Below are 23,433 nucleotides of genomic sequence, written 5' to 3'. Positions count from 1 at the left end.
AAGCGTCCTGAGGTTTCCTCTCTGAAACGCTTAAGGAAAAAAGAAACGAAAACACTCGTGGAGTGGAAAGTCCCCTCGGAGTGCCGCCTCATCCCGCGGGGTGCCCGTTGCCCTCTGCCACCCCGACCGGTGGCGAAGCAGAGCTGCCTGGGCGTCTCCCGGCGGCTGGGAAGGGTGCGGTGGGTTCAGAGAAGTGAATCAGCAGCGGCAGGGCCGGCAGGGCCGGAGGGAGCCGCGCCCGGGACCGGCGACTGCGGGGGCGGGTCGATCGGGAACGCAGGCCGGGGCGGGGCGGGCCCTGAGCCCAGCGAACGGGGCGGGGCGGGGGACGGTCACTCGCGCGTCCGGGAGGGGCGGCCCCCGGCAGGGCGGGGCCCGGGCGGGGCGGCGGCCAGGCGCGCGGGAAGGCGGAAGGAGGCGCGCGGCTGGCGGCCGAGGGTCGAGCACCCGCTTCCAGCTGCGACCGAGCCCGCGCCATGGAGGGCCCGCTGCTGTGGTTCTGCAACTGGAGCACGCTGGCCGTGTGCGCCGCGCTCAAGCTGCCGCAGATCTACGCACAGCTGGCGGCGCGCAGCGCGCGGGGCATCAGCCTCCCCAGTTTACTTCTGGAGCTGGCCGGGTAAGGCCCGGCATGGCCTGGAAGGAGCTGGGAGCCCGGGAGAGCCGGGTCATTAAGTCCGGCGGGACAGCGAAGGGTGGTCGGGGGTTGGAGGCTGGGGTCGCTTCCCAGGGCCGCCCCCACCCTCCTCATTACTCCTCCCCAGGCCGGGGGAGGTGCGGATTGACTGCTCACGCCCATTTTACAGATGAGAAAGTTGACACCCAGCGGAATCAGCGCTTGGTCCTTTAGTGACAAACCCACTGGCCATGTGCACCTTGCGCCCGTCATCGACCTAAACCTACCTGCACCGTCGGTCGCTTTCCCGGCCCGTCTCCTGTAAGACGGAATGCTTGCACTGTGATATAAGTTCCGTATTTTGGAGATCAGACCCTGGCGAGATAGAGGAGGAAGGGAACCTGGGTTGGCGCTTGAAGGATGGGCGGGGATCCAACCGGCGGGCAGCGCCAACCCAGCAGTTAGAGACGTAACCGTGTGCGGCAGAGTTGTGGAACTTTCGGTCGGAAAGGCCGAGAACGCCCCTGAAACGCGAGGGCTCGACCCTCCTCCCGCCCGCTACCCGCTGTCGCCCGCTCTCTGAGGGCTGGTCCCGCACGCACCCTGCGGAGGCCGGTTTGGGCACTCGCTTCCGGTGGGGGGCCCGATGGGGTTCCCACGATGGCGGGGGACCTTTCCGGAAAGGCTCGGTTGACGGGAGGGTTTGTGACCCTCACGGGCTGGTGAATAACTACGCGGGGCGCCCCCCACCGCGGCTGGATGGATCTGGAGAGAGCGGGTGGAGGCCCAGGGTGTGGGAGGCAGCCTGCATTTCGGGTAGGGAGGGGAGAGGCTGGCGGGATGAAGCATTGGGCACAGTAAAGGGCAAGAAGTGGCCCCAGGGACTGCTGGTGCGGGACTGGAATGAGGGCGTGGGAGGCCGGGAGTGGGATTCGGCTCGAGCCCTTGACGAGCCGCGGAGGCTGCCCGTGCAGGGCTGAGTGGACAATGATGCCGACCGAGTCCCAACCCGCATCACCTGCTCTACCTGTATTTCCGCTCTCGCTGCGCTGCTGGAGAAATGGCAGCCGACTGGGGGGACAAAGAGGTGGGCTCATCTTAAATCCGGTGTCAGCTAACACCTCATCCAACGGCTTTCCTAGCACAACCTGCCGGCAGTGTGGGCTCTCCTGGGCCAGACGGCCGAAAAGCTGGGGGGCGGGGGGCTTGCTGTGGATCACCGTACAGATGGAGGAGGCTCTTGGGTACCTGGCCGCCTACCTGCCTCTACGGCCGTCCACTGCAGTGCCAGTGCCCAGCCCGCAGACGCTGGGGTTGTGGCTGTGTTAAATCCCACTCCGACGCCCCTCTCCCTCGCAGGGCCTGACGAAGCGATTAGGCTCCACCCTGGATTCCAATAGCTTTCTCTCTGTTCAGCACAGGCCTCGGGTTCCAGAGCACGTTCTCAAGTGGCCTCCGTGCACCACGTGCCTGGCCTTACTTAATCCTCACCTCTGCTGTAGGAGGTATGAATTGTTTTCACCGCTGACAATAGAACAATCGGAGTAGGCTGGGCAGCTCGCGGGAAACTTGCTCTCTGCACACTGACCCTCCCCCTCCCCCGCCCTCTTCCCTCTCTTCTTTCCCCCTCCTTCCCTGGGGAGGAGGCCAGGGTTGGGCAGGCCTGCCTCCCTAGTGGGCATGCCCATGTGTCTGGCCCTAACCAGACCGAGGCTGGGGGCTTCCAGAATGAGAGCAGGAGGGTCTACCACCATCAGACAGCCCTTGATCCTCCAGGCTTAAAGTCAGGGCCATCTCCTGGAGGGCGGACCCACTTTGGACCCTGCTCTGAGCAATGAGATAACTGGGTCCACTGGAGTATTAACTGTCTTGAAGTTACCAGGGAATGCCAGAGTGACCTGGGGAGACCAGGATCACACCCCGGAGGGAAGCCCCTTGGGCCGGTCTTCAGGGAGGGGCAGGAGATAGCTATGACAAAAGACTTCTCCAGGCAGGGGGCCTTCTGGAACCTAAGCTCAGGGCCCAAATAGAAACAGTGAGGCTGGAAGATGCATTCACACCAAAAAAGGAAGAGGAAGACATAATCATGGGAACCCCCTTTAAAGTACCCACTGTGTGCATGCCCAACAGACCAGGAGACAGGCACTGCTGGCATGTGCACTTACCGATGGGGACACCAAAGTTCTGAGTGGTGTTAGGAAACTGGTGTCCCGGGTTCTAGCGCCAGAGTCAGTTCCGAATCCCTCTTCTCCTCCTAGGGCTCCACGTTCTTGACCTTCATCCCAGGACCACACAGTGAACACCTACCACAGAAGGGAGCCAAGGAGGTCTCAGGAAGGGGTGTAGGGGCTGGCTGGGGCTTCAGACCCTCGGAGGGGCTCACTGCTGGCCGCTGCTATTCAGTTTTACCCAGAGCATTGGCCTCTGAGTAAGACTGTTCTGGAAAAGACTCGTTCAAGTGCAGACTGCCCTCGTCTCTTGGGTTGCTTGCTGTGCCCATGTGGGTGTATTTTTCTGTTTAAATCTCCAGCATACGTATTGAAGCAGAAAACTCAAATGACTTCTCAGAGAAGACAGGGATATAAACAGGACAGTGGGCTGGGTGTCAGATGACTCTCTGGCTTGATTCTATTATAACAAATATGTTAACTATTACTTTTTAATTTGCAAAAACATTTTTAAAATAAAAAATACTGCTGCACCCTCCCAGGCCACAGGAGAGGTGGGGAATTTGAGCCCCCCTAAAAGCAGATGGCACCAGAGGACCAGCCTAGGAGCAAAGGACGAAGCTCGGGGCGCGGGCAGCACTCTGGCTGGCACTGGGAAGTCCAGGCTTTTCATCTCTTCCCTGAGTTCTTACATGGCCCTGGCCTCAGTTCCCCCACATGGTCTGTAAACTACCGAGACTAATGTGGAGGGCCCCTGAGGTGTGCGCAGTCTGGCCTTCCAGGCTTTTCCTGATCTGGCTGCCTTCCAGGAGGTCTGTGCAGTGGTGGGCAGTGTGACAGAGACCCGCGTTCCTTCACCCAGGCACTCAGCTCAGCAGCAGCCTCCTCCCTCTCCACCCAACACCCTGGGGCCCAGTGGGAGGAGAGCCAGGGAACAGCTCTCACCCCCCAGCCACCTGCTGCTTCTTGAAGCTAGGCCAACTGCAAAGTACCCTGCCTCCAGGCCCAGCAGGCAGCCAGGCTATGGGGACCCTGCTAGTCACATGGAGGCTGACCCCTGAGGCCCAGGCCTGGGGAGACCCACTTGCTTAGGGTGGCACTGGGTCTGGCCTCCCTATCTGTAGCCACCTGCAGCTAAACCTAGAATTGGATACTGTCAGAAGCAGGATCCCGGAAGCCCAGGCCCCCAGCCGCCTTATGCTTTGCTAACATAACGGCTTTCCGCTGCCCCTACTGGCTTAGGCAATAGACCCTGTGGGAAGCACCAGGCCCCTCATGTGGACCCCTTCCTGTCTCTGATGAGCAATGGACTTGAGCAGTGGACAGCTGGGCAGGGGACAGAGAGCCCAAGAGAACAGCAGGGGATTCTGGTCTGAGGAAAGAGGCTGGGCTAAGCCCTGTGTGAGCCAGAAGTCAGCAGGCTTCAGCCTGCACTATTAATAAGGACAGGATCCTGGGGTCTCCAGCCCTTACCCCCAACTGCTCACATAGCTAGACTGTTCTTGGTGGCCTTGAGGTTGTTCTTTGGTCCTCTCTCCCATGCTATGGGAAGTGCCTCTGGAAGACACCACAGGTGGCCAGGTAGCATCCTTCTGCTTTAAAACAGCCCCCTGCCAGCCTTTCATTAGGCCACCTCAGACCCCACCCCCATCCAGGGATATACCTGGCCCCCCTCAGATCCTTTATGCCTAAGCAGCTTCTCAGAGTGACAACAATGAGTGCCACTGTCTGAGGGTGGCATCTGAGCCCAGTTTTGCAGACTGGCAGACCTGGGTCCCAGAAACCTGGATTCTCCTAATCCTGGTCAGCCCTTTGTCCTTGGTAAAAACTTCTTGGTAAACAGCCATCTTCAAGGACCTGAGAGCGATCATGTGTGTTGCACTGCAACCCAGCACCCAGCAAGTTCTGGATGCCCAGTCATGCGGATGATTGACATTTCATCCACTTTATTCCATCTTCCGTTGGGCGGCACATGGGTTCTATGCCACCAGTCTTCGCAACAAACACACCGGTCTTTGGGGCCTGGCTAGGTGCAGGGTGGTCTGTGAACATTTGTGCTCCCTGTCCCCAGGTTTCTGGTCTTCCTCCGCTACCAGTGTTACTATGGAAACCCGCTGCTCACCTACCTGGAGTACCCCATTCTCATTGCACAAGGTAAGGGCCCTGCCCCCGGCTGGGTCTGCCCTCGCCCTCCCCTCCCCCTCACGTGGGGCCTTTCCTTTCAGATGTCGTCCTCCTGCTCTGTGTCTTTCACTTTAACGGAAACGTGAAGCAGGCGGTACCCTACCTGGCTGTGTATCCTTTCAGCATCGGAGAATAAGAACTGGGATCGCAGGGCCGGGTGGGGCTCAGGGATGGAGTCCTTGCCTGATGGGTGTGAGGCCGGTTCCATCCCAGCTCCTGGTAGGAGAGAGAGAGAGGAGAGAGGAGAGAGAGAAATGCATACATAAATGGGGGTCTGGTTCAGCTTGCATTTTGAAGCCAGGTCATTCACCAGCTATATGATTTTTGGTTAAACTACACAGTCTGTCCACACGGACCCCAGCCCATAGTGGCTTCCCTAGGACAGGGAGCCCTGGTTGTGCTCTACATCACTCAGTAGGTAGGTTTGGTATCTCCCCACTGAGGGACAGTCAGCCCTGCCAAGAGCAGCACCACTGACCGTTATCTGTTTATCTGAGACATTTCTTCCTTCCCCGAAAAATTCCCCGAGCATTAAGTAATGACCATAAGGGCACCTGGCGTCCAGCTGCCTGCCACTGACGCACCCGGCTGAACTTCTCATGGCCTGCAGACCAGGGTGTGGGCCTGCGATGGCTGATTCACAGTGCCAGTCACACTCTGGGTCAAGGCTGTGCTCAGGGGCTGGGAGCCTGGGGTCTCCCCCATATGCAGGATCCGGCCCCATCCACAGGCTCCTTGTTACTCTCCTGCTGATCTCCACACCCTGAAAAGGCCAGGAAAGCCTTTCAGTGGCAGTGCTGGCTCACCAATCCTGCCACTCCTGTGTGATGGCCGCGCCCTTCCCACAGGGAAGGAAGCGGTGCTTATGGGAGTTCCCACCCCCTGCTGTCTCCCTGCGTCTGGGCTCCTGGGACTCAGTTTCCCTGGCAGAGCAACCCCCGCAGAGCTGTGCTGCCCTCCTACTCTCAGGTTAGACCAGGGGGAGAAGGTTTTCAAAAATAGTCCTTTGAAGATGAAAAGCACTGTGTGATTTGCTTTTTAAGCAAAACACAGCAGCTTATCCATGTGTGAGCACCAAGACTATAGATTATGAAACTTGGGTGTTGACAGCATCAGTCAATTATTCATGTAACTGGGCACTGAAGTCTGGAACATCTGCAAGACGTTTTAACCCTTCTGATATTTGAGACCTACAGAAAGCAAATAAGGAGGTCACCATTTTATATGAGCTAAATATATATATATATATATATATCTCCCCAATATGGCATGGGACATGCTTCACTAAAAAAAAAAAAAAAAAAAAAAAAAAAAAAATTGGGTTGATCTGAAATTCAATATTTGACTGGACATCCTGTATTTTTATCCAGAGAATCTGGCAATGCTGCAAATGAGTCATCTCTGGAATTTTAGTAGCTTCTATTACTGGTCAAATTTTATAAAATGTTGGATGTATACTGGGAATAAATAGAATGAAGTGGGCTGGTATAGAGTTGGGGGCTGGGAAAATCACAAAAATCAGCTGAAAACCTTGAGTTAGAGCGGCTGGATCCCGACGGCCTTCTGGGGTACCTGCAGCACACGCTCCATCTATGTCAGCCCTCTCATTAATGAATGTGATTAGATACAGTAACAGCCGCCTCTTGGGCTCCTCCTGGGTGCTGATCACTTAGGAGGTAGGGAGGGCAGGCAAGTTCATTGAGCAGGTGAGCAAACTAAGGCTGAGACATGGAGAGCGAGCTGCCCCAGCCCAGGGACCCCTGGCCACCCCTCCCGCTTGCTCAGGCTGCTCTGTGGGACTCACTGCTCACCCAGGCCAGAATGAAAATCCAGATTGGTGTCCCCACCTCAGCATTGCCCACCTGGGCCGTTTGATTTTTACAAGAGAGTTGGTGGGAAAGGGGGAAGGAAGTCAGTAAGAAGTTCACCTGACCAGTTCTTCAGAAATCCCTGCTTTGGAGGTTTGGACCTCTTTTAATTAATTAATTAATTAATTAATTAATTATTGTAAACAAATGGGATACATCTTGTTTCTCTGTACATGAAGTAGAGGCGTACCATTTGTGTAATCATGGATCTCTTTTGTGAGTGCTTAGCTTTGGGTCGGGGTGGGGTACCAAGGATTGAACCCTGGGGTGCTTAACCGCAGAGCCACATCCCCAACCCCTTTTTTTTTAAATTTTGGAACAGGGTCTAAGTTGCTTAGGGACTCGCTAAGTTGCTGAGCCTGGCCTTGAATTGATGACCCTCCTGCCTCAGGCTCCCCAGCTAATGGGAATTCAGGTGTGTGCCACCACTCCCAGCAGAAGCGTTGAGCTTTTGACAATAAATTGGAGATGTCTGCATGGTCAGGAATTAAGCAGGTGTTAACCTGTTGGGAACATTCCAGGGCCAGGGAGTAACCCCTGAGCACTGGCTACTTCGTGTTTCTCTTCTGCTCCTTTAAGCTTTGAGCTGATGTTCACTGGCCGACCTTTTGGTCTTTTCCAAACTGCAGTGCTGGGGATCGAACCCAGGGCCTTGTGCTTGCAAGGCAAACACTCTACCAACTGACCTATCTCCCCAGCCCTCAAGTCCAGCAAGTTCTAAAAGGAACAGGCCCCAGTTCCACACACTGCTCATCCTCGTGGTACATCTGCAGGAGATGGGAGTTGGGGTGGGGCTGCCAGCCACCTGCTGCCATGTCCCTTAGCACTGGTCAGATTTGTGTCTTCTTGGTTCATCCTCAGCCTGCAGAAGTGGATCATTGACCTGGCCATGGTGAGTGTTGCCTGTCACAAAGCAGGTGCCCATGGTCCATCCTCACAGCACAACATGTAATTATTAGCCTGAGAGTGAGGGATCTCCTGTGAGCGGGAGAACTTCCTGGGTTGATAATTACACAGTGGCCACATCCTCACTCTTCTCGCTTTGCCCCACCCCAAACATTTTTTTTTCCCTCTTTAGAAAAGGTCCTATTTTTTCCTTACTTAGCTCAGAGCCCAAAGTTTCCATGAGTGGGTCAGGATGCACTTGACCACAGAGCTTTCTAAGGTGACAGAAGTGAATGTCGCTCCCCAAAGCGAGAAGGAGGCGAGCTCGTTGGTGGTCAGCGGCCACTGCCTGCCACCGCACAACCTGCTGGGTGTAGCAGCACCTGGGGTCTGGCTAGTCCGCGGTCCCAGGAGTGCTGATCTGAATGCTCGTCTGAAACTCAAGTCTGACTGGGCGTCCTGCGTTCTCTTTGCTAAATGCAGCACCCCACACGAGCGTGTAGCTGCGTCTGGCCTTCCGGGGCTGATGAGGCTGTGCGCAGCCTTGGGCCTTCACCCTGGAGAGGTGGGAAGCCGGTGGTCCCGGCTCATTAGGAGGCAGCCCAAAGGTCAAGGCCGCGTGCCGGGCGCTCTCACCGCCCATCCGTGAGATCACATTTCGTGACTTCCATGTGTCCTTCCCCGGGTGGCCCGTCTTTCGATCCCTCAACAAGTGTTCACCCTGCCCCTTCTCATGGCAGCCCCGGGGCCTGGGACAAGGTACAGGGTCCCGCGAGTCTGGAGCAGCAGAGCCCTCGGATGGTTTCCCCGGGAGACATGAACCGCGCTTCCTGGGCACACCGACCACTCGCCCGCTTGCCCTTTATCCACAAAAGGGGATGGAGGAGCTTCCCTGCGCCTTCTGATCCGGTTCCCGGTGGGGAAGGTCTTGGGGAGGCGCTGCGCTCTCCTGCTGAATATGTGCATTAAGAGGGGACACTTCTTAGTGCTGGTCCAAAAGAAAACCACTTCAAGATGTCAAAGGCTTTTCTCCCAGAAGAGGAGCCTGGACGAATATGGAGCAGGCAAACTTCTGTAGAGCAGGTCTGTCGCCTGGCTCCTACCCCGCTGCTGAGCAGCCTCGGGCCCTGGGACTGGCCTCATGGGAGTGTCCCTCTGCAGTCCTCGCTGCTTTGCTCTGCCTGGCTCCCTAGATTGCCCACGAGCCTCTTTCCTCAGGGCCCACTTGCTTGGAGCTAGACTAGCCACCATTCGCAACTGGCACCACCTGGGTGAGGCAGTGGCCTCCAGACTGGTCTCTAGACTTCCAACTGCCTCCCCTGGGTCTGTACCTGACCCAGCGGCTGGAGTTGCCGGCGCAGGTGCTGTCGACCTGGTCCTGTGGGCTGCAGGCTAATTTGTGAAGCTTTCTGACTTCACAGGTCGCAGGACCCGAATGCATCTCCACCGTGGACTCAAGATTAGAGCAGCCAGGAACTCAGGGTGGTGAGCTGCCATTGGCTGCTTAGGGTTTAGGAGATCTTTTGCTTTAAAAGCACTGCATCTGGGGCTTTTTGGGTCTGACTTTCTCACGTTTTATCTGCAAACAGAACTTATGTACGTTCATCAGCGCGGCCAGTAAGTTTGCCCAGCTCCAGTACCTGTGGAAAGTGCAAGACTCGGGGGCTGTGAGCGCACTGACCTGGGGCCTCTCTGCGTACACCTGTGCAAGTAAGGACATGGTCACCTGGCCCAGCGGCCTCCCCGGGAGCTTGGTTTCCAAGCTGCATGATCTCTCTAGCTTCATGCAAACAGCTATTCAGATAGGTCCTGCTTACTAAGAGTATCCATATTTACGAAGCGGGTTCAATGCCATCTGCTCTCCATTTTCTGCAAGATCTGTGATCTGTATTCCAGTGGCCAAAAAATAAATAACAAGAGGTGGAAATACACTTTCCTCCAAATATCTGAGGCCTCATGTTAACAGTTCTCTCTTCTTGGAAAAGCATTGAGACTGATTGTGTTGAATCCTCTGATATATTTCAAAAATTTGAATCTTTATAACAAATTTAAAAGATGAAAAACATCCCTTGTCAGCTGGCCATTGTGATCTCTCCAGGCAGGAGGATGGGCAAAGGGCTGGGGGTGTGGCTCTGTGGCAGAGGCCTGCTGTGTTCAGTCCCCAGTACTACAAAGGAAGGGAGGGAGGAAGGGAGAAAAATCACACATTGGTTTGTTTGTTTTGTTTTGTGGTGCTGGGGATTGAACCCAGGGCCTTACACATATGAGGCAAGCACCCTACCAACCCTCACACATTGTTTTCTGAGAATGAACACACTAATTTGTCCCAATAGAGATTTTCTGCCCCCATATCATTTTAAAATTCCCATGATTCATTTGGACTCTTCTGAGAACTACCTAGAATACACAGGCCTATGTGCTACATGTAAGCAGACATGTTTTTATAACTCACTCATACCATAATGGCTTTACAGGAGTGTAGTTTTATTATTTTAATTATACTTCATTGTTCTTCTACGACTTAGAGGACCAATTTCTCCATCCAGAGAAATTGCGGTTTTGAGGTTTTTAATGTCTAAAGTTACTTAAAATGAAGACTTCTTAAAGTTTTCTTTTTAACTCAAGTACTTTTGTGTTTTACATGTGTGATTTCTTCAGGAATTGCCAATGAGCGATATTACTTATTAGCTCCCAAATTTATCTGTGGACCTTTTCATATTTAAATGTTGCTTATTAAATTTTCTTCTAGAAGGTGCTGTGACTGCAGAGATGGTGTCTTCTCTTGCAGTCTCTGTCACACGGCACCTTGTGCTCAGTGAGTACAGAGGCGTTCGTTGAGGAGGTGAAACGCGTACTGAGGACTCACTTTTTTCCTGTGCAGTGCCGGGTATCAGACTCAGGGCCTCGCTCATGCTAGGCACATCCCTGGGCCTCTGTGATGTCATAGGGAAGAGTAAACTGTGTTAAAGCCAGTGTTGTTTTTGCGAGGTGAGGCTAACCCTTGCACACCCCTGCAGAAATGGGTGCAGTGTGCATCTTCAGCTTCCATCCTTGCTCCCTCCACTGGCCGCTGTTTGGAGCTGGTCACTGCCATGTAACCCTCATCTTCTCCTTTGTCTATAGTCACCGTGCTGCCCAAGAGATCTCTTGAACTTGTCAAACTGAAATTTTGTCATCCTTTTCTCCAGCTCCCCTGTGCCCCCCAGGTGCCTGATCTCCGCCCTTCAGACCTATGGGTGCTTTGAGCTGCAGGTTCTTAATCCAGTTCTACCCCTGCTGGGTGCCCGTTTAAACGGCTACCCCAAGATCCTGTTCACTGTGAAGGGTTCTACCAGAAAACCGAGTTAGAACAGGGCAGTGCTGGTTAGACTCAGGCACATCTTACCCTTTTCTGCCCTCAGTTTCCTTACCTGTGAAAGCCGAGGTAGATTTCAGTGATTTGAAAACATTGTTTTTAATATGTGGGAGCCTTTCTTTAATGAAACTACCAGGAAGCTCAATATGCAAATGAGACTTTGAAAGTTGCTTTCAGGGTGGGGGTTGTGGGTGGGCGCAGAGTCGGTGGAAGGGGAGCTCAGTCTCTTCAGCTTCCTTGGGCAGAACTCAGCTACTTTCTAGAAACTGCCTCTGCTCCTAGGAGCAGCTTCCTAACCAGCTGGCCAGGAGGATGGCTGATGGTCAGGTGGTTGTGGATTGTAGCACTGTTTAGTGCTCTTCCTAACTGAACCTTCCCAGACCAGTCGGTATATATTGGTATATTAAAGGGGGAAGACATTAGTTAACACCAAAATACCTGAGAAGCAAGTTATTTATTGCTGCCAATTTTCTTTTACAGCAAGAATAATAACAACTTTAATGACCACCAATGATTTTACAAGTAAGCAAAAATACTTTGCTTCCCACTTCCTGCTTGTGTTCTATGTGCCTCCTCTTTGGAAACTGTCTTTCACAGACCAACTTGGCTCTCAGGCTGTGGACTCAGGACAGCCACAGTGTGTTCCTTGTCTTCATTGGTTGCCATTTTTATTGCTGAGCATCTACTTACCTGGGGCAGAGTATGCACAAGAGTAGATTCCACTTCAGAAATGAAAATGGACGGTGCAGAAACCACACACTTAGCTACCCGATATGTTCTGCTTTCAGAGTAGTGACACGAATCTGTAGTCCCCGGCTACTCGGTAGGCCGAGGCAGGGGGATTGCTGGAGCCAGGCCACCCTCTCTGCACCTGATGGGATCCTGACCTGTCTGCGGGAGCTGAGAAGATTGAAGAAAAGCGAGATCTTAAAGCAGAAGGGAGCTCTGATCAGAGAGGTAGAGTCTCTTACAAGGCTCAGCACATGTGAAGGCTGGAGCAAAGAGGACTCAGGCCTGGAGAAGCTGAGGGTCCTGAGTCCGGAGTGCAGGGCAGGGCAGCGGGGAGCACACCGAGTGAGGGAAGTGAGGCGGCTGCCGTCAGGACCTTCCCAGCTGAAGAAGGACCTCATATTAACAGGAGGCAGGAGAAGCCTCTCAAGGCTCTGTAAAGTCGGGGAGTGGCCTCATTATGGACCAGGTCAGGATGGAGGAGAAGCTGCTTTGGTTAACTGGGAATTTAGTAGTTCCTTAGGCTAATGTTCAACTCCCAAATCGAGCGTGGTGAATATTATGAATCCTTGGAGAACGATCAGGACAGACAGTCATATCTGTTCACTGATCCAGTTAAGATTAGAAAATGTCCCCAGCACACAGACCCTTAAATAAGCTAAGTATTTGAGACATTGCTTCAGAACAGGGAAATGCATTTGTTGGTCCCTTCCCAGAAGCTGTATCTTTGGCCCAAATTCTTCTTATCAGCTCTGGTTGTAGGATTAAAATCATTCTGATTAAACCCGCATGGTGATATATGCCTGTAATCCCAGCAACTAGGGAGGCTGAGGCAGGAGGATGGCAGGTTTGAGGCCAGCTTCGGCAATTTAGCAAGACCCTGTCTCAAAATAAAAAATTAAAGGGCTGGGGATTGTGACTCAGTGGTAGAGTGCCCCTCCGTTGAAGTCACTACTATAAAAAATTTTATTCTGATGAAAGCATCAAGTTAGATCAAGTCAGGGAATGGGGATGGAGGCAGGCCTGGGTCTTCCCCACAGGACCTGAAGAATTCTTGTCACGGAAACGAGAGCCAAACCAAAACTAACCAAAACAAACCTACAGATGAAACACTAAGTTGCAAAACTAAAATCGATAAGGTTTCTTACCTACGGTTGCTGTTCCTGAAAATGACTATTGTGTTTGGTGGTAAGTTTTAAAAACGGTGTAGTTCGTATGTTTACGTGTTTTACCATCACAAAGCAATTTTAAACCACATAAACCTATTTATCAGGAGTGGAGCTGCCTTAAAGGCGTTTTAACAGCCATCTACTTAATCCACAGAATCATTTTAGAGTGGCTTCATTATAAAATATGCTCTGACATCTGGGCCCATTCTTGGTAGAACGAAGTATTCTACCTGTGCTCAGCACGGACGGGACTGAGACAGCAGTACCTAACCCTCCATGTAAAATGTGGAAAGGGATTTAAAGAGTTGTACTTAGTCCGAGCCAGACCACACTAAACGAAGCATGTAAAGTGATCAAGGGTTAGTTGTGAAGTCAGGCCAGGTGGCCCAAGGCAGGAAGCTCAGTTCCCAGGTACTCTGATCCACTCTGGTCTGGGGGTGAAACCCGAGGTAGGCTGCCACTAGAGCAGGAAGTGGTTTTCCTCTATGATGTGACAAGTTCTTAATACCCACATTTTTCTGATTATTTTTCAGTTCTTATTCGTTTTGTGATCATGCTGGCTTTAAATATATGGGTAACAGCCACAGTACTTCGCTACCGGAAGCCCATCATAAAAGCTGAATGACGGAAACCTTATTCCTACACACAGTGGATTTTGAATAACTAAAGCAAAGGAAAAAAACAGCTCATTGCTACGCGAAGGTCTTTTATATATTTAGTCAATCATTTCAGGAAACTTTGAAGTCAGAGGTATTTAGGACTTCAGAGAGCACTTAAAACTTGTTAAAAAATAAAATGCCAATTTTGCTGGGTGTGGTGGCACATGCCTGTCCTTACAGCTACTCAGAAGGCTGAGGTAGGAGGATGGCAGGTTCCAGGTCAGCCTGGGCAATGTAGGGAGACCCTGCTTCAAAATAAAGAAGGGCTGGGGTGTTTCTCAGTGGTAGAGCACTTGCTTGGCATGCGGGAGGCCCAGGGATCAATACCCAGGACAAGGGAGAAACGTTTTAGGTGTTTCCCTCCCGCCCTCCACTCCTGAGGTCAGTCGGGCTGACAGCTGCAGTGCTGATACTGCAGTGACCCATGGAAGAGGCTCAGGCAGCCCAGTGACCCTCTCTTCTGGTCATGGTCACGTACTTCCTGAAAAGCCAACTACATCTGTTTTTCAGCTTTCAGGATCTTTTAAGCAGTAACTTCTCTCCACAACCAAAATGAACATGGAGTGGGGTCTGCCCAATCAGAAGTGAAAATGAAATAAATCCGCAGGGTCACTTTTTGATGGTGGCCTTGGTTGATGTGAGATGCCGGGCAGCACCTGCCAGGCTGAGCCGGGAGAGCTGCGCAGGCCTCCTGGTCAACTGGCATTTTGTGCCCGCGTCCTTTGGCTGCACTGTGTCTCTGAATATCCTAAGGTGCTGAGAGCTGTGATCTCCACTAGGCCGAGGAAGTGAGTCCCAAGGGGCTTCGCAATTCAAGCACAATGCTACCATTTTAAAAGGGCTACACCTGTACAACTGTCATTATTGGAATTGGATGCGAGATACCACTTTTTAGTTATTGAAAATATAGCAGTAAAGAGCAGTGCTGAGTTCTACCCAGATCTTATGGATTTTATTTATAGTATCTTATCCTAAACATGTTGATTATTGTACTCTACATTTTCCTCTAAAACTTTCTAAACTCAAATCCCCCTTCTAAGTGAATGGCATTATTGTTATATGCAGTAAGTAAACAATGTTTACTAGTACATGTTTACTTTCCTGTGAACCTATGCAGAATAAACTTTCACATTTTGAGTAAACTTTCATATTTTGATTTTTGTGTGTAGCGGGGGATGCTGGGGTTTGAGCCCAGAGTCGCATATGTGCTAGGCAAGCACTGAGCTACATCTCCAGCCCATGTCTTAAAGCTGTCAGTAGTTTTAATGTAGTGTTTGAAGTTATGTAGTTTTTCAACAAACTGGTTAGTTATTTTAGAACTACTGCTTGGGACCATCAGGAAGAATACTGTATCTGAAAATCCCAGAGACTCGGGAGGCAGAGACTCCAAGTTGGAGGCCAGTCTGGGCAAGACAGTGGGACTATGCTTCAAAATAAAAGAAAAAGGGCTGGGCATGTAGCTCAGCTGTAGTGTACTGGAGTTCAATCCTGATACCCAAACTAAAATAAGATAAATTATTCTCATATGGCTGTTTTGATCATAGTTGTCCTTTAAAAAAATCCAAGTTGATATTTCTGCATATGCAATAATCTGACCATTAGTACAAAAACAAATTATACAATTTTTATTCCAACAAAGATTTTTAGATATATTTTATCAGTACTTTAGCATTGCTTAAAGTAACTCCCTTAAGAACATACTTATCTTGGGGGAAGAAAATTCCAATTTTTGAGAAAACAAACATTTTAATTATTCCACACACCTTATCATATTTAATCCTTCAATAATCCTGCCAGGTGGACACAATCTCCATTTTATAGATAAAAACACTGGGGTGAGAGTGAATATGCTGCCCAAGATCGGGGAGTTAACCAGTGTTCTAGAAAAGAATCCACTAGTTACCAGAGAAGCTCGTTCTAGAAACCACCCACAGCACACTGCCTCACGAGCCAACAGGTCACCTGCTTCCCTCCCCTCCTCACCCACAGGAATGAGGTGGTTAGGTTTATGTGCCCCCTAAATGCCCAGCTCAAGCTGGACACAGGCTCCTGGCGATGTTCTTTAGATTTCTCCATGAACTAAGCGACAGAACAGAATCACAAGGCCGTGTCTAGACCATGCCCAGCCCATCTTTCATAGCCATCTTTTAGGGAAGTTGAATGTTCTGGTAAGCTTCACAAGGTTGTAGCATTGCAGGACTATTTCTCAGGAAAAGTATGAAAATGCTTACATCTTAATTTCTTTTATTTATTTATTTTTTATAAAAAGCAGGCATAAAATACAATTACATTACTACAAAGATGCAACAAAATTAAAAAAAATCAAGGGGGCACGATTTTTATTGATGGGGACAATTGATCAGATATTTGATTATCTAAACCATGCAATTCATAACTTATTACAATTCCAAACATGAGTCACCATGGGGAAGGGAATCAGGACGTGACACCTGCACTGTCACACAGTGCTCTTCTTCAAAGTGCTTTAGGGCCGTGGCACCTTCACAAGCTGGGGGAGCTGCCGCTGCCCAGCAAGGAAGCGAGTCAGTAGCAGTGTCAGCCCGGGCTGAGAAACCCGGGGGCGCGCTCCAGGGGTTTCAACGCTGCGAAAGCCTCTCAGTCGGGCTAACTAGTGTCTGGGTCTCTACCTTAGCCCAGAATCTATGAGAAGGACGAACAGCAGCAGCGGGACTTGCGAAACTGCCGCGCGGCCGCGAGGAGCTCCTGCCTAGGGTCCGTGCCAATGGACGCCAAGCGGCCCTCCAGAGCCAGCTCCGTGTACTCAGCCTCGCCGCAGTTTCAAGAGCACTCACTGTCGAAATGTGTCCATCAGTGTGTTCTCCGTTAGCTAGCCAGAGCATTTTAAACTTTCAGATTTCTTTTTTAAAAAAATCTTGCTTCTAGATAGGAGGTTTTTAAAAATTAATACTTTAAAAAATTCATTTTACATTAATCTTCAACAGTAATACCGGCACTAGTTTTACTTCTGTCTCACTATCTCCACAAAAGTAAAAAAATTAAACTAAGAAAATCCCAGTACTCACTATTTCTTAGTTCCCATAGGAGGTATTCACGGCTCTAGGAGAAATCAGGTGTGAAGAAATAAACAGAATTTGGTCTTGTAAATTTTGGAACCTCAAGAAAAAGAAACTGGCATGAAATCAGGTTGTTCAATATTTACCAAGTGTTGGGAAGAAAATGTGGACAGATGTGTACATGAAGGCGGCAATGGGGGAAAAAGCAAATTCTTACCCAAGGTCAGAATTTTTTATTAAGCACATTTCCGTTAGTTGGACAATCAACCTTATAAATCTTTTTATCAAACCATATAATGTGAAGAATCTCCATGGGAGAGATTTTTTCTTACCCCTCAGAAAATCTTTTCTCCTAAATACTTCACATTAATTTTTCTTGTACAGTTGTATCACACCATGATTCTCCCTGTTCATATATATATATACATATGTATATGTATATACATACACACTTACAGCATTCAAAATTCAAACTTTTGCTTTTTACTCAAATACTTCAATTACTCGTGTAAACTTGAAATTATTTCACCTTAATAAAGTTTATTAAAAATATATATATATATATACTCTCCAATTCAGAATAATAGGATAGAACCTCCCATAGTGTAACAAAATCTTTATATAAAATATTAATTCAGTCTCCTTTTAACAACTCTAATCAATGGAAATATTTATTCTATATAAATTTTATATATTTTTCATTTTTAATTTTACTTAAAAAAAAAAAAAAAAAAAAAAGCAAGCTGTGTCCCAGCCAGCACTGCAGGACCCACCTGCAAGGGAAGTGGCAGCACATCTAGCCTTCGCACAGAAGCAGGGAAGAGCACAGACAGCATGAGAAGAGCAGAACGCAGCTCAGAACATCAGTAGGCCAAAGTGCACCCTGTAACGTCCACAAAGGTATCCATAATGGGGCCTGGGCTCTCCAACATCTCTGCATTAACCCCAGAGGGAAGCAATGAGAAATGTCTACTTCCTTCATTGAAATACTGGATGATGCATTTCGATCATACCAAACTCTATGTATGTACATAGGAGAGACTGATAAGACTGTAATTTTTAAAAACCTTGATGCTTACCATTGCTGTATACTGTCGCAGTACAAAACATACTTATCTGGGATAATGAGAAACACAGCAGGAATGGTCCTGCATGAATTTCAGCCTTGAGAACATTTTAAAAATGAAAATCAAATCAAGTGCCTTTGAGGCCGCTTCCCCCAGTCACTGATTTTCTTAACCCAATACTGAGGTTCTACCATACACAGTTGTGTGTTTTGAGGATCACATTTAAATATTTAAAATATATCTACAGTATATCCTAGTTTTCTTTATATTTGAGATAATTTTTAAATCTTGAGTGTGAAAATGTAAAAATAGTCACAAATGTCTTTACCAGAAATAAAACACATCTAGGGTGGCCAGTAAGTTCAAAGCAAAAAAAACATTTTGTGGTCACAGACTAATAGGTCTATAGGAAGGGATGGATGAATAAAGATATACATCAAAGATATATTAGTTCCAATACTAACCATTATTGTTTCTAAGACCAATACATTAAAAAATTTTGTTATACAATCAAAATAGGCTGACACTGATAGAACTACTAGTGTAAAAATAGTGCACTATTTTTTTTTTTTTAACCCTAAGCAAGTTTGCATCCTAAGAGCTGGTAAACACTTGTTCTTTTTTTCTTAAATACAGAAAAGGGTTGAGACTTTGAAAAAAAAATTAAATTAAGGCATTCAAAATAGATAAAGTTGTCTATCATGAAGTGTTAGGAAACTGATATAATTAACTTCAAACTTCTTGTTACAGCAATTGCTTAAACATGAACATGCAGCTTCCATTAGGTGCAGGGGTAAGTGAATAAACTCCACATTATGGCTTTACACAAGTGCATAGTTGCAACTGAAGTAATGATATCTGATTAATGTGTATAAAAAAATAAAGTGGGGAGTTTAAAAACCCTCTTGCAGTATTACAGTACTCTGTGTGTGTGCACATACACACACAGTACCACGGTCACATCCTAAAGATGCAGTCAGTATCACTGGGGTAAATCCATTCCCAGGTTCTTCTGGCAAATGTGCTGGTGAAATCTCTCTGTTGAAGCTGAAAAGATGATTTCTTCAAAATTTATCTCTTCTCAATTCTTCTGTGCAATGTAGTGTGAGTGACTGCCGAGAGCTTTATGAAACAAATTTAGGAGAGTTGCAAATGATATTCTTTTTCTACTAAAATTGTTGTTGGTTCAACTTGTTGTTTGAAAGGAGCCCAGAAAAACCTCTCCAAGACTTGTCATTTATATAACAGGAAAAAGGAAACACATATATGTATGTGTATACATCAGTCTCTCAGGAAAATATAGCTTTTTAATAAACTTTGGGTCATCATCTTTCAGTCTTGTTTTAACTGGAAGAATATGATCACCTTGAGTGACTGCTTTCATAGAAGGCAGTTAGCTAGAAAGAAAGGAAAAATAAAAGTTAGTTGACACTAAAATAATTTAAGAGACTTAAATTCCTTGAAAAGGCATTTCAATTCATACTCTTAAACTATACTGTCTTCTAACTACTATATCTTTAACACCTAAGTCATGCATAAGCATACTAATTGTATTACTTTTCTTATTTTTAGGTACATGCAATTATATTGCTTTTCAATACAACAATGGACTGTGGAAGTCCCATAATGGTTACAAACATTACACACAGTTTTAATGCAGTTAACAAGCTATTAGGGTTAAACAATATGCTGCCTAATAACACATCTGGATTGAAGTTTGATCTGAGGTTTAACTACTAGCTGCCTCATGTATTTGTAAGAGCAGTGGACTTAAGGGCCAAGTTCTACTTGGCTGTTTCACCTGAAGCCACATTTCTCTTATTTATGAAACAGGAACAAACACACTGTTGTAGTAAAGATGCTCCATAAAACCTGCATATAAACAGATCCTAAATTACATGATGTAAGTATATGTTTTGCAACATGCTAACTTAGTGTAAGAGATATTACTTCTAAACCCATTCTATGTGAAAGATCTAGGTCATGAGGCTCAACTTTTATTCCATCTCCTTTAGTCACTATTAATCAAACTATTTTATGCTTTCTAAAACGCACAGGAATTTTCACAGCATATCATTAGCATTCTTCAGCAAGGGTAACACTGAGTTCTTGCAACATCTCACCACATCAAAAAGAAAGCCAAATCAGAAATAGCAATTTCACAGCACTTAGCAAACTTAGAAAGTTTTTATGGTTTGAATTCTTGCACACTAGAGAAGGAAGAGGGAGGAGAAAGTGGTGGAGGGAGAAAGTAATCCCATGCTATGTTCACAAACTAGTGCAGTTGCAGGAGCTTGAGAACTCTGTAATTTTACTTCTCTGAATACACCTTCTTTGGAATGAATAGAGGGTACCAGAATTAGCTCCTTTGGCTAATTCTACATGTTTCATTCCTAAGATAAAAATTTTTAATTCTGACAGTACTAAGAATTTACAGACAATAAAGAATCTGAACATAGCATTTTACTTTTATACTTGACATGGAAATTTCAGTTAGAAACTTCTGAAAACTACTTTTTAACAGAGACTATTAAAAACAACTTTATAAAATTTCAAAACTAGTGAAAAATAATGAAAGCCCAAGTGCAAACCACATGCGCTACATGGTGCTAAAATAACTTTTTTCTTCATTTTTTGATTTACCCCATTTATTTCTTCAGAAATCAAAAACATCGTCATCATCATCACCATCATCAACATCATCAAATGACCAATCCCAGTCTTTAAATGCCAAATCAAGCAATCTGCAACAGGAGGTTTGCAAATTTATACTCTTAACATTCTTTACAATCTACAGCTTAATGCTATGACGGAGAAATCATATTTCAAAGGTGCTGTAAGCATTTTCACTTTCCCTTTATCAATAACATGATTAAAATTAAGATGGACGCATAAAGAAAACCCTTCCCTTTATATGTACATGTACACAATTATGTTGGCAAGCATGTGTTACAGAATACTAGAGAACCGGACAGAGATAACACTTTGGACAATACGATACAATGTTCTTCCTCCTCCTTGTCCCCGCTGCCCAGATAAAGATGTAACTGTCCTGCTGCTCAGTCTGAGAAACATGAAGGCTCGAGAGCTGCTGATATCTCCCTTCACGGAAGTGCCTAGATTCTCCACTCGCGTCTCTACAACAGCACCACAGAGCCTAGAAGAAGAGGGGAGTGATGCCACAGCCTCTTCACTCCCAGCAGCCCCTGCTTGGCTCAGGGGCCACCAGCACTTGTGCTCCACATGTGAAAAGCTGGGCACAAGGGAGAAGCCACGGGTACGTAAACGGCATGGACAACTTGTCTTGGCTAAATAAGCTGGACTCCGTGCTGGGGTTTATGTGTTTTCTCTCCAATCCCAAATCTATCCTGTAACACTAAAATCACTGTATTAAAAAAAAAAAAAAAAAAAATAGGAGTACCCTTTCATTATTTGTAACTGTGATATTCATCAGTTTGTGCCAAGGAACTCATCAGGTCCCCTAAATCCCACCTGGGACCATCACTGTCAGTGGTTCTCAGCTTTAGAGAATATGATCTTCTGAATGCTCTTTGAAACACTGAAAAAACAGGTTTATGGATGTTTATCTTAACTCATGAGTAAACAAACCAACTAAAATTACTCTCTTCCAAAGTGGCAGAACACAGGAAAATCTTTGAGAAAACAAACTTTCCGGGGCGTGGTGGAGTACACCCGTGATCCCAGCAGTTTGGAAGGCTGAAGCAGGAGTATTGAGAGTTCAAAGCCAGCCTCAGCAACTTAGAGAGGACCTAAGCAACTCAGTAAGAGCCTGTCTCTAAGTAAAATATAAAAAAAAAATGGGGCTCAGTGGTTAAGACCCCTGGGTCCAATCCCCAGTACCTAAATAAATAAAAATACAACTTTGATATAATCTTACTTATCAACTTGCAGTTCACAGCTTGGTGCACACTTACTTTACAAGGCTACAGTAAACTTTGAACTTTGTTTCAATTTAGCAGATTACTATAGGTAGGCCGTCCTGGGTATTCAAGCCCTGGTTTCAGTACATTTATTGAAATATCAGCATTTTATATCATTCTAAAACCCTCAAAGTGTGTGCCAGTGCCACAATCTGAAGTCCAGTTGCTAGGTTGCTAGTGCAATACGTGATAAGACTTCCCTTAAAACCTCTCTCTCGGCAGGCCTGTAATCCCAGTGGCTTGGGAGGCTGCGACAGGAGGACTGAGAGTTCAAAGCCAGCTTCAGCAACGGCAAAAGAGGGCTGGGCATGTGGCTCAGTGGTTGAGTGCCTCTGAGTTCAATCCCCAGTATCCAAAAACAAAATAAAAAAACAACTTTCATCCCTTTCAGTCACTTAATTTTAGTTATCTCAGCTTAAAAAAAACTTTTTTGAATCTGTTTCTTCTCTCCATTTTCACGGTCAGTTCTCAGTTCAAGATCTCATTAAGTTTGAACACACCAATCCCTCACCTAAATATTTCTATTTGTAGAACAAAATCCAAGTTCCTTAGCAACATGTGGCTGGTTGTTTTTAGTCAGGTTCAAAACTTCCTTGTCGGCATCATGTCACCTTCTACCACTTCCTACCATCACTTGCTCCCAACCCCACTGTGGCACATTTCAAACAGGAGTAATTCAGACAGCTTAATACTTCTGCATGTGACATTTTGCCTGGAATTGTTTTTGCCCTTATTTGTTCGCCTGGACAACTAGTGATTCTCCATTTTTTTAAAACCTTTCACCCACTACCCCCATTTTAGGTATGGAACCCAGATCCACTCTACCACTGAGCCACATCCCCAGCCCTTTTTATTGTTTAGACAGGATCTCCCTAAGTTGCTGAGGCTGGCCTTGAACTTGAGATCCTTCTGCCTCAGCCTCCCAAGCAGTTGGGATCACAGGTGTGCGCCCCTGTGCTGGCTTCCAGCAGAACTTGACGTGCTTTTCTTTGCCCTTTCATGCCTCTATGCAGGCAGCATTTTATAGGGCAGTGCAACAATCTGATTGCCTGTTTCTTCCACTAACTGATGAGTTACACCTCAGGCCTGTGAAACTTACTATCAAAGAATGCTTCAGAAAGGGTGCAGAAAGGGTAGAATTTTGAGTTCTACCAGCAATACACAAGAATATTAATTTCTATCTCACAATACTGAGTTTCTTAATCCTTGCCAGTTTGGCAGGTGAAAAATGGTTTTATGTTATAGCTTTAACCTTAATTCTTTGCTTAATAATCAGTTTGATCACATTTTTACTTTAAAAAGCTACTTCTACAGTAGTGCCTCCATGGTTCGCGCACTACTTTTACATTAGGGTAAGGCACTCTTCTTGTTAATGATTTAAAAAAAAACATTGTTTGTTTTGTAATGATAGGGACTGAACTTAGGGTCTCATGCATGCAAGAACTCTACCACTGAGCTATACCCAACAGTACCTAAAATGTTTTTATATACAAAGATATTAATCCAGCTTTTTCATATATATACTGCAAATATTTGGTATTTTAACTTTTTATAAAATGGTGTTTTAAACTTTTACAAGGCTTTAATTTTGGAATAGTAGTCTCTCTGATTTTGTTTTCTTTCTTTGCTTATATTCTTTGGAAACTCAATAATACAAAATCAGATATATAATCACTTAATTTATTTCATTTCTTTAGTGGGCTTATTTCAACACTTTTAAGTTCTATACAACTTCATTATTAGTTTTCCCAAATAGT

The 23,433-nt window shown here is 47.0% G+C and overlaps 2 protein-coding genes across 4 annotated transcripts in view; one reads left to right on the top strand and one right to left on the bottom strand.

Moving 5' to 3' along the window:
• The first annotated feature begins 369 nt into the window (after positions 1-369).
• Positions 370-14,781, top strand: SLC66A3 (solute carrier family 66 member 3). Of its 3 annotated transcripts, XM_079111574.1 has the most exons (7): positions 373-619; positions 4,856-4,938; positions 5,010-5,079; positions 7,671-7,728; positions 9,311-9,431; positions 11,557-11,598; positions 13,508-14,781. In XM_079111574.1, exons 1-7 carry the CDS (start codon positions 477-479, stop codon positions 13,597-13,599), a joined length of 609 nt encoding a protein of 202 aa, XP_078967700.1. In that variant the 5' UTR covers positions 373-476; the 3' UTR covers positions 13,600-14,781. The 3 variants fall into 3 exon arrangements, with proteins under 3 accessions (XP_078967702.1, XP_078967701.1, XP_078967700.1); XM_079111576.1 differs by lacking the exons at positions 11,557-11,598; positions 13,508-14,781 and adding an exon at positions 10,510-11,549 and having other exon boundaries at positions 370-619; XM_079111575.1 differs by lacking the exon at positions 11,557-11,598 and having other exon boundaries at positions 371-619.
• Positions 13,764-23,433, bottom strand: part of ROCK2 (Rho associated coiled-coil containing protein kinase 2) — a 134,516-nt gene continuing 124,846 nt past the window's right edge. Inside the window, exons 33-34 of the mRNA XM_079111585.1 lie at positions 20,379-20,479; positions 13,764-19,132 (exon numbers count right to left, since the gene is read on the bottom strand). Of these exons, the coding sequence (XP_078967711.1) occupies positions 20,392-20,479 (88 nt within the window). The 3' untranslated portion in view covers positions 13,764-19,132; positions 20,379-20,391. The remainder of the gene's footprint in view (positions 19,133-20,378; positions 20,480-23,433) is intronic.

Source organism: Sciurus vulgaris (assembly GCF_902686455.1).
Source record: "Sciurus vulgaris genome assembly, chromosome: 14".
In the NCBI taxonomy this organism is placed as follows: Eukaryota; Metazoa; Chordata; class Mammalia; order Rodentia; family Sciuridae; genus Sciurus; species Sciurus vulgaris.
This window is presented reverse-complemented; position numbering and strand designations above follow the sequence as displayed.

What these genes read in the sequence shown, in the direction of transcription:
- SLC66A3 (XM_079111574.1), top strand. Translation starts at nt 477, where the DNA reads ATGGAGGGCCCGCTGCTGTGGTTCTGCAACTGGAGCACGCTGGCCGTG. An exon ending in GGATCATTGACCTGGCCATG is followed by an intron (nt 7,729 to 9,310) that starts GTGAGTGTTGCC and finishes ATCTGCAAACAG; the next exon opens with AACTTATGTACGTTCATCAG. An exon ending in GACCACCAATGATTTTACAA is followed by an intron (nt 11,599 to 13,507) that starts GTAAGCAAAAAT and finishes ATTATTTTTCAG; the next exon opens with TTCTTATTCGTTTTGTGATC.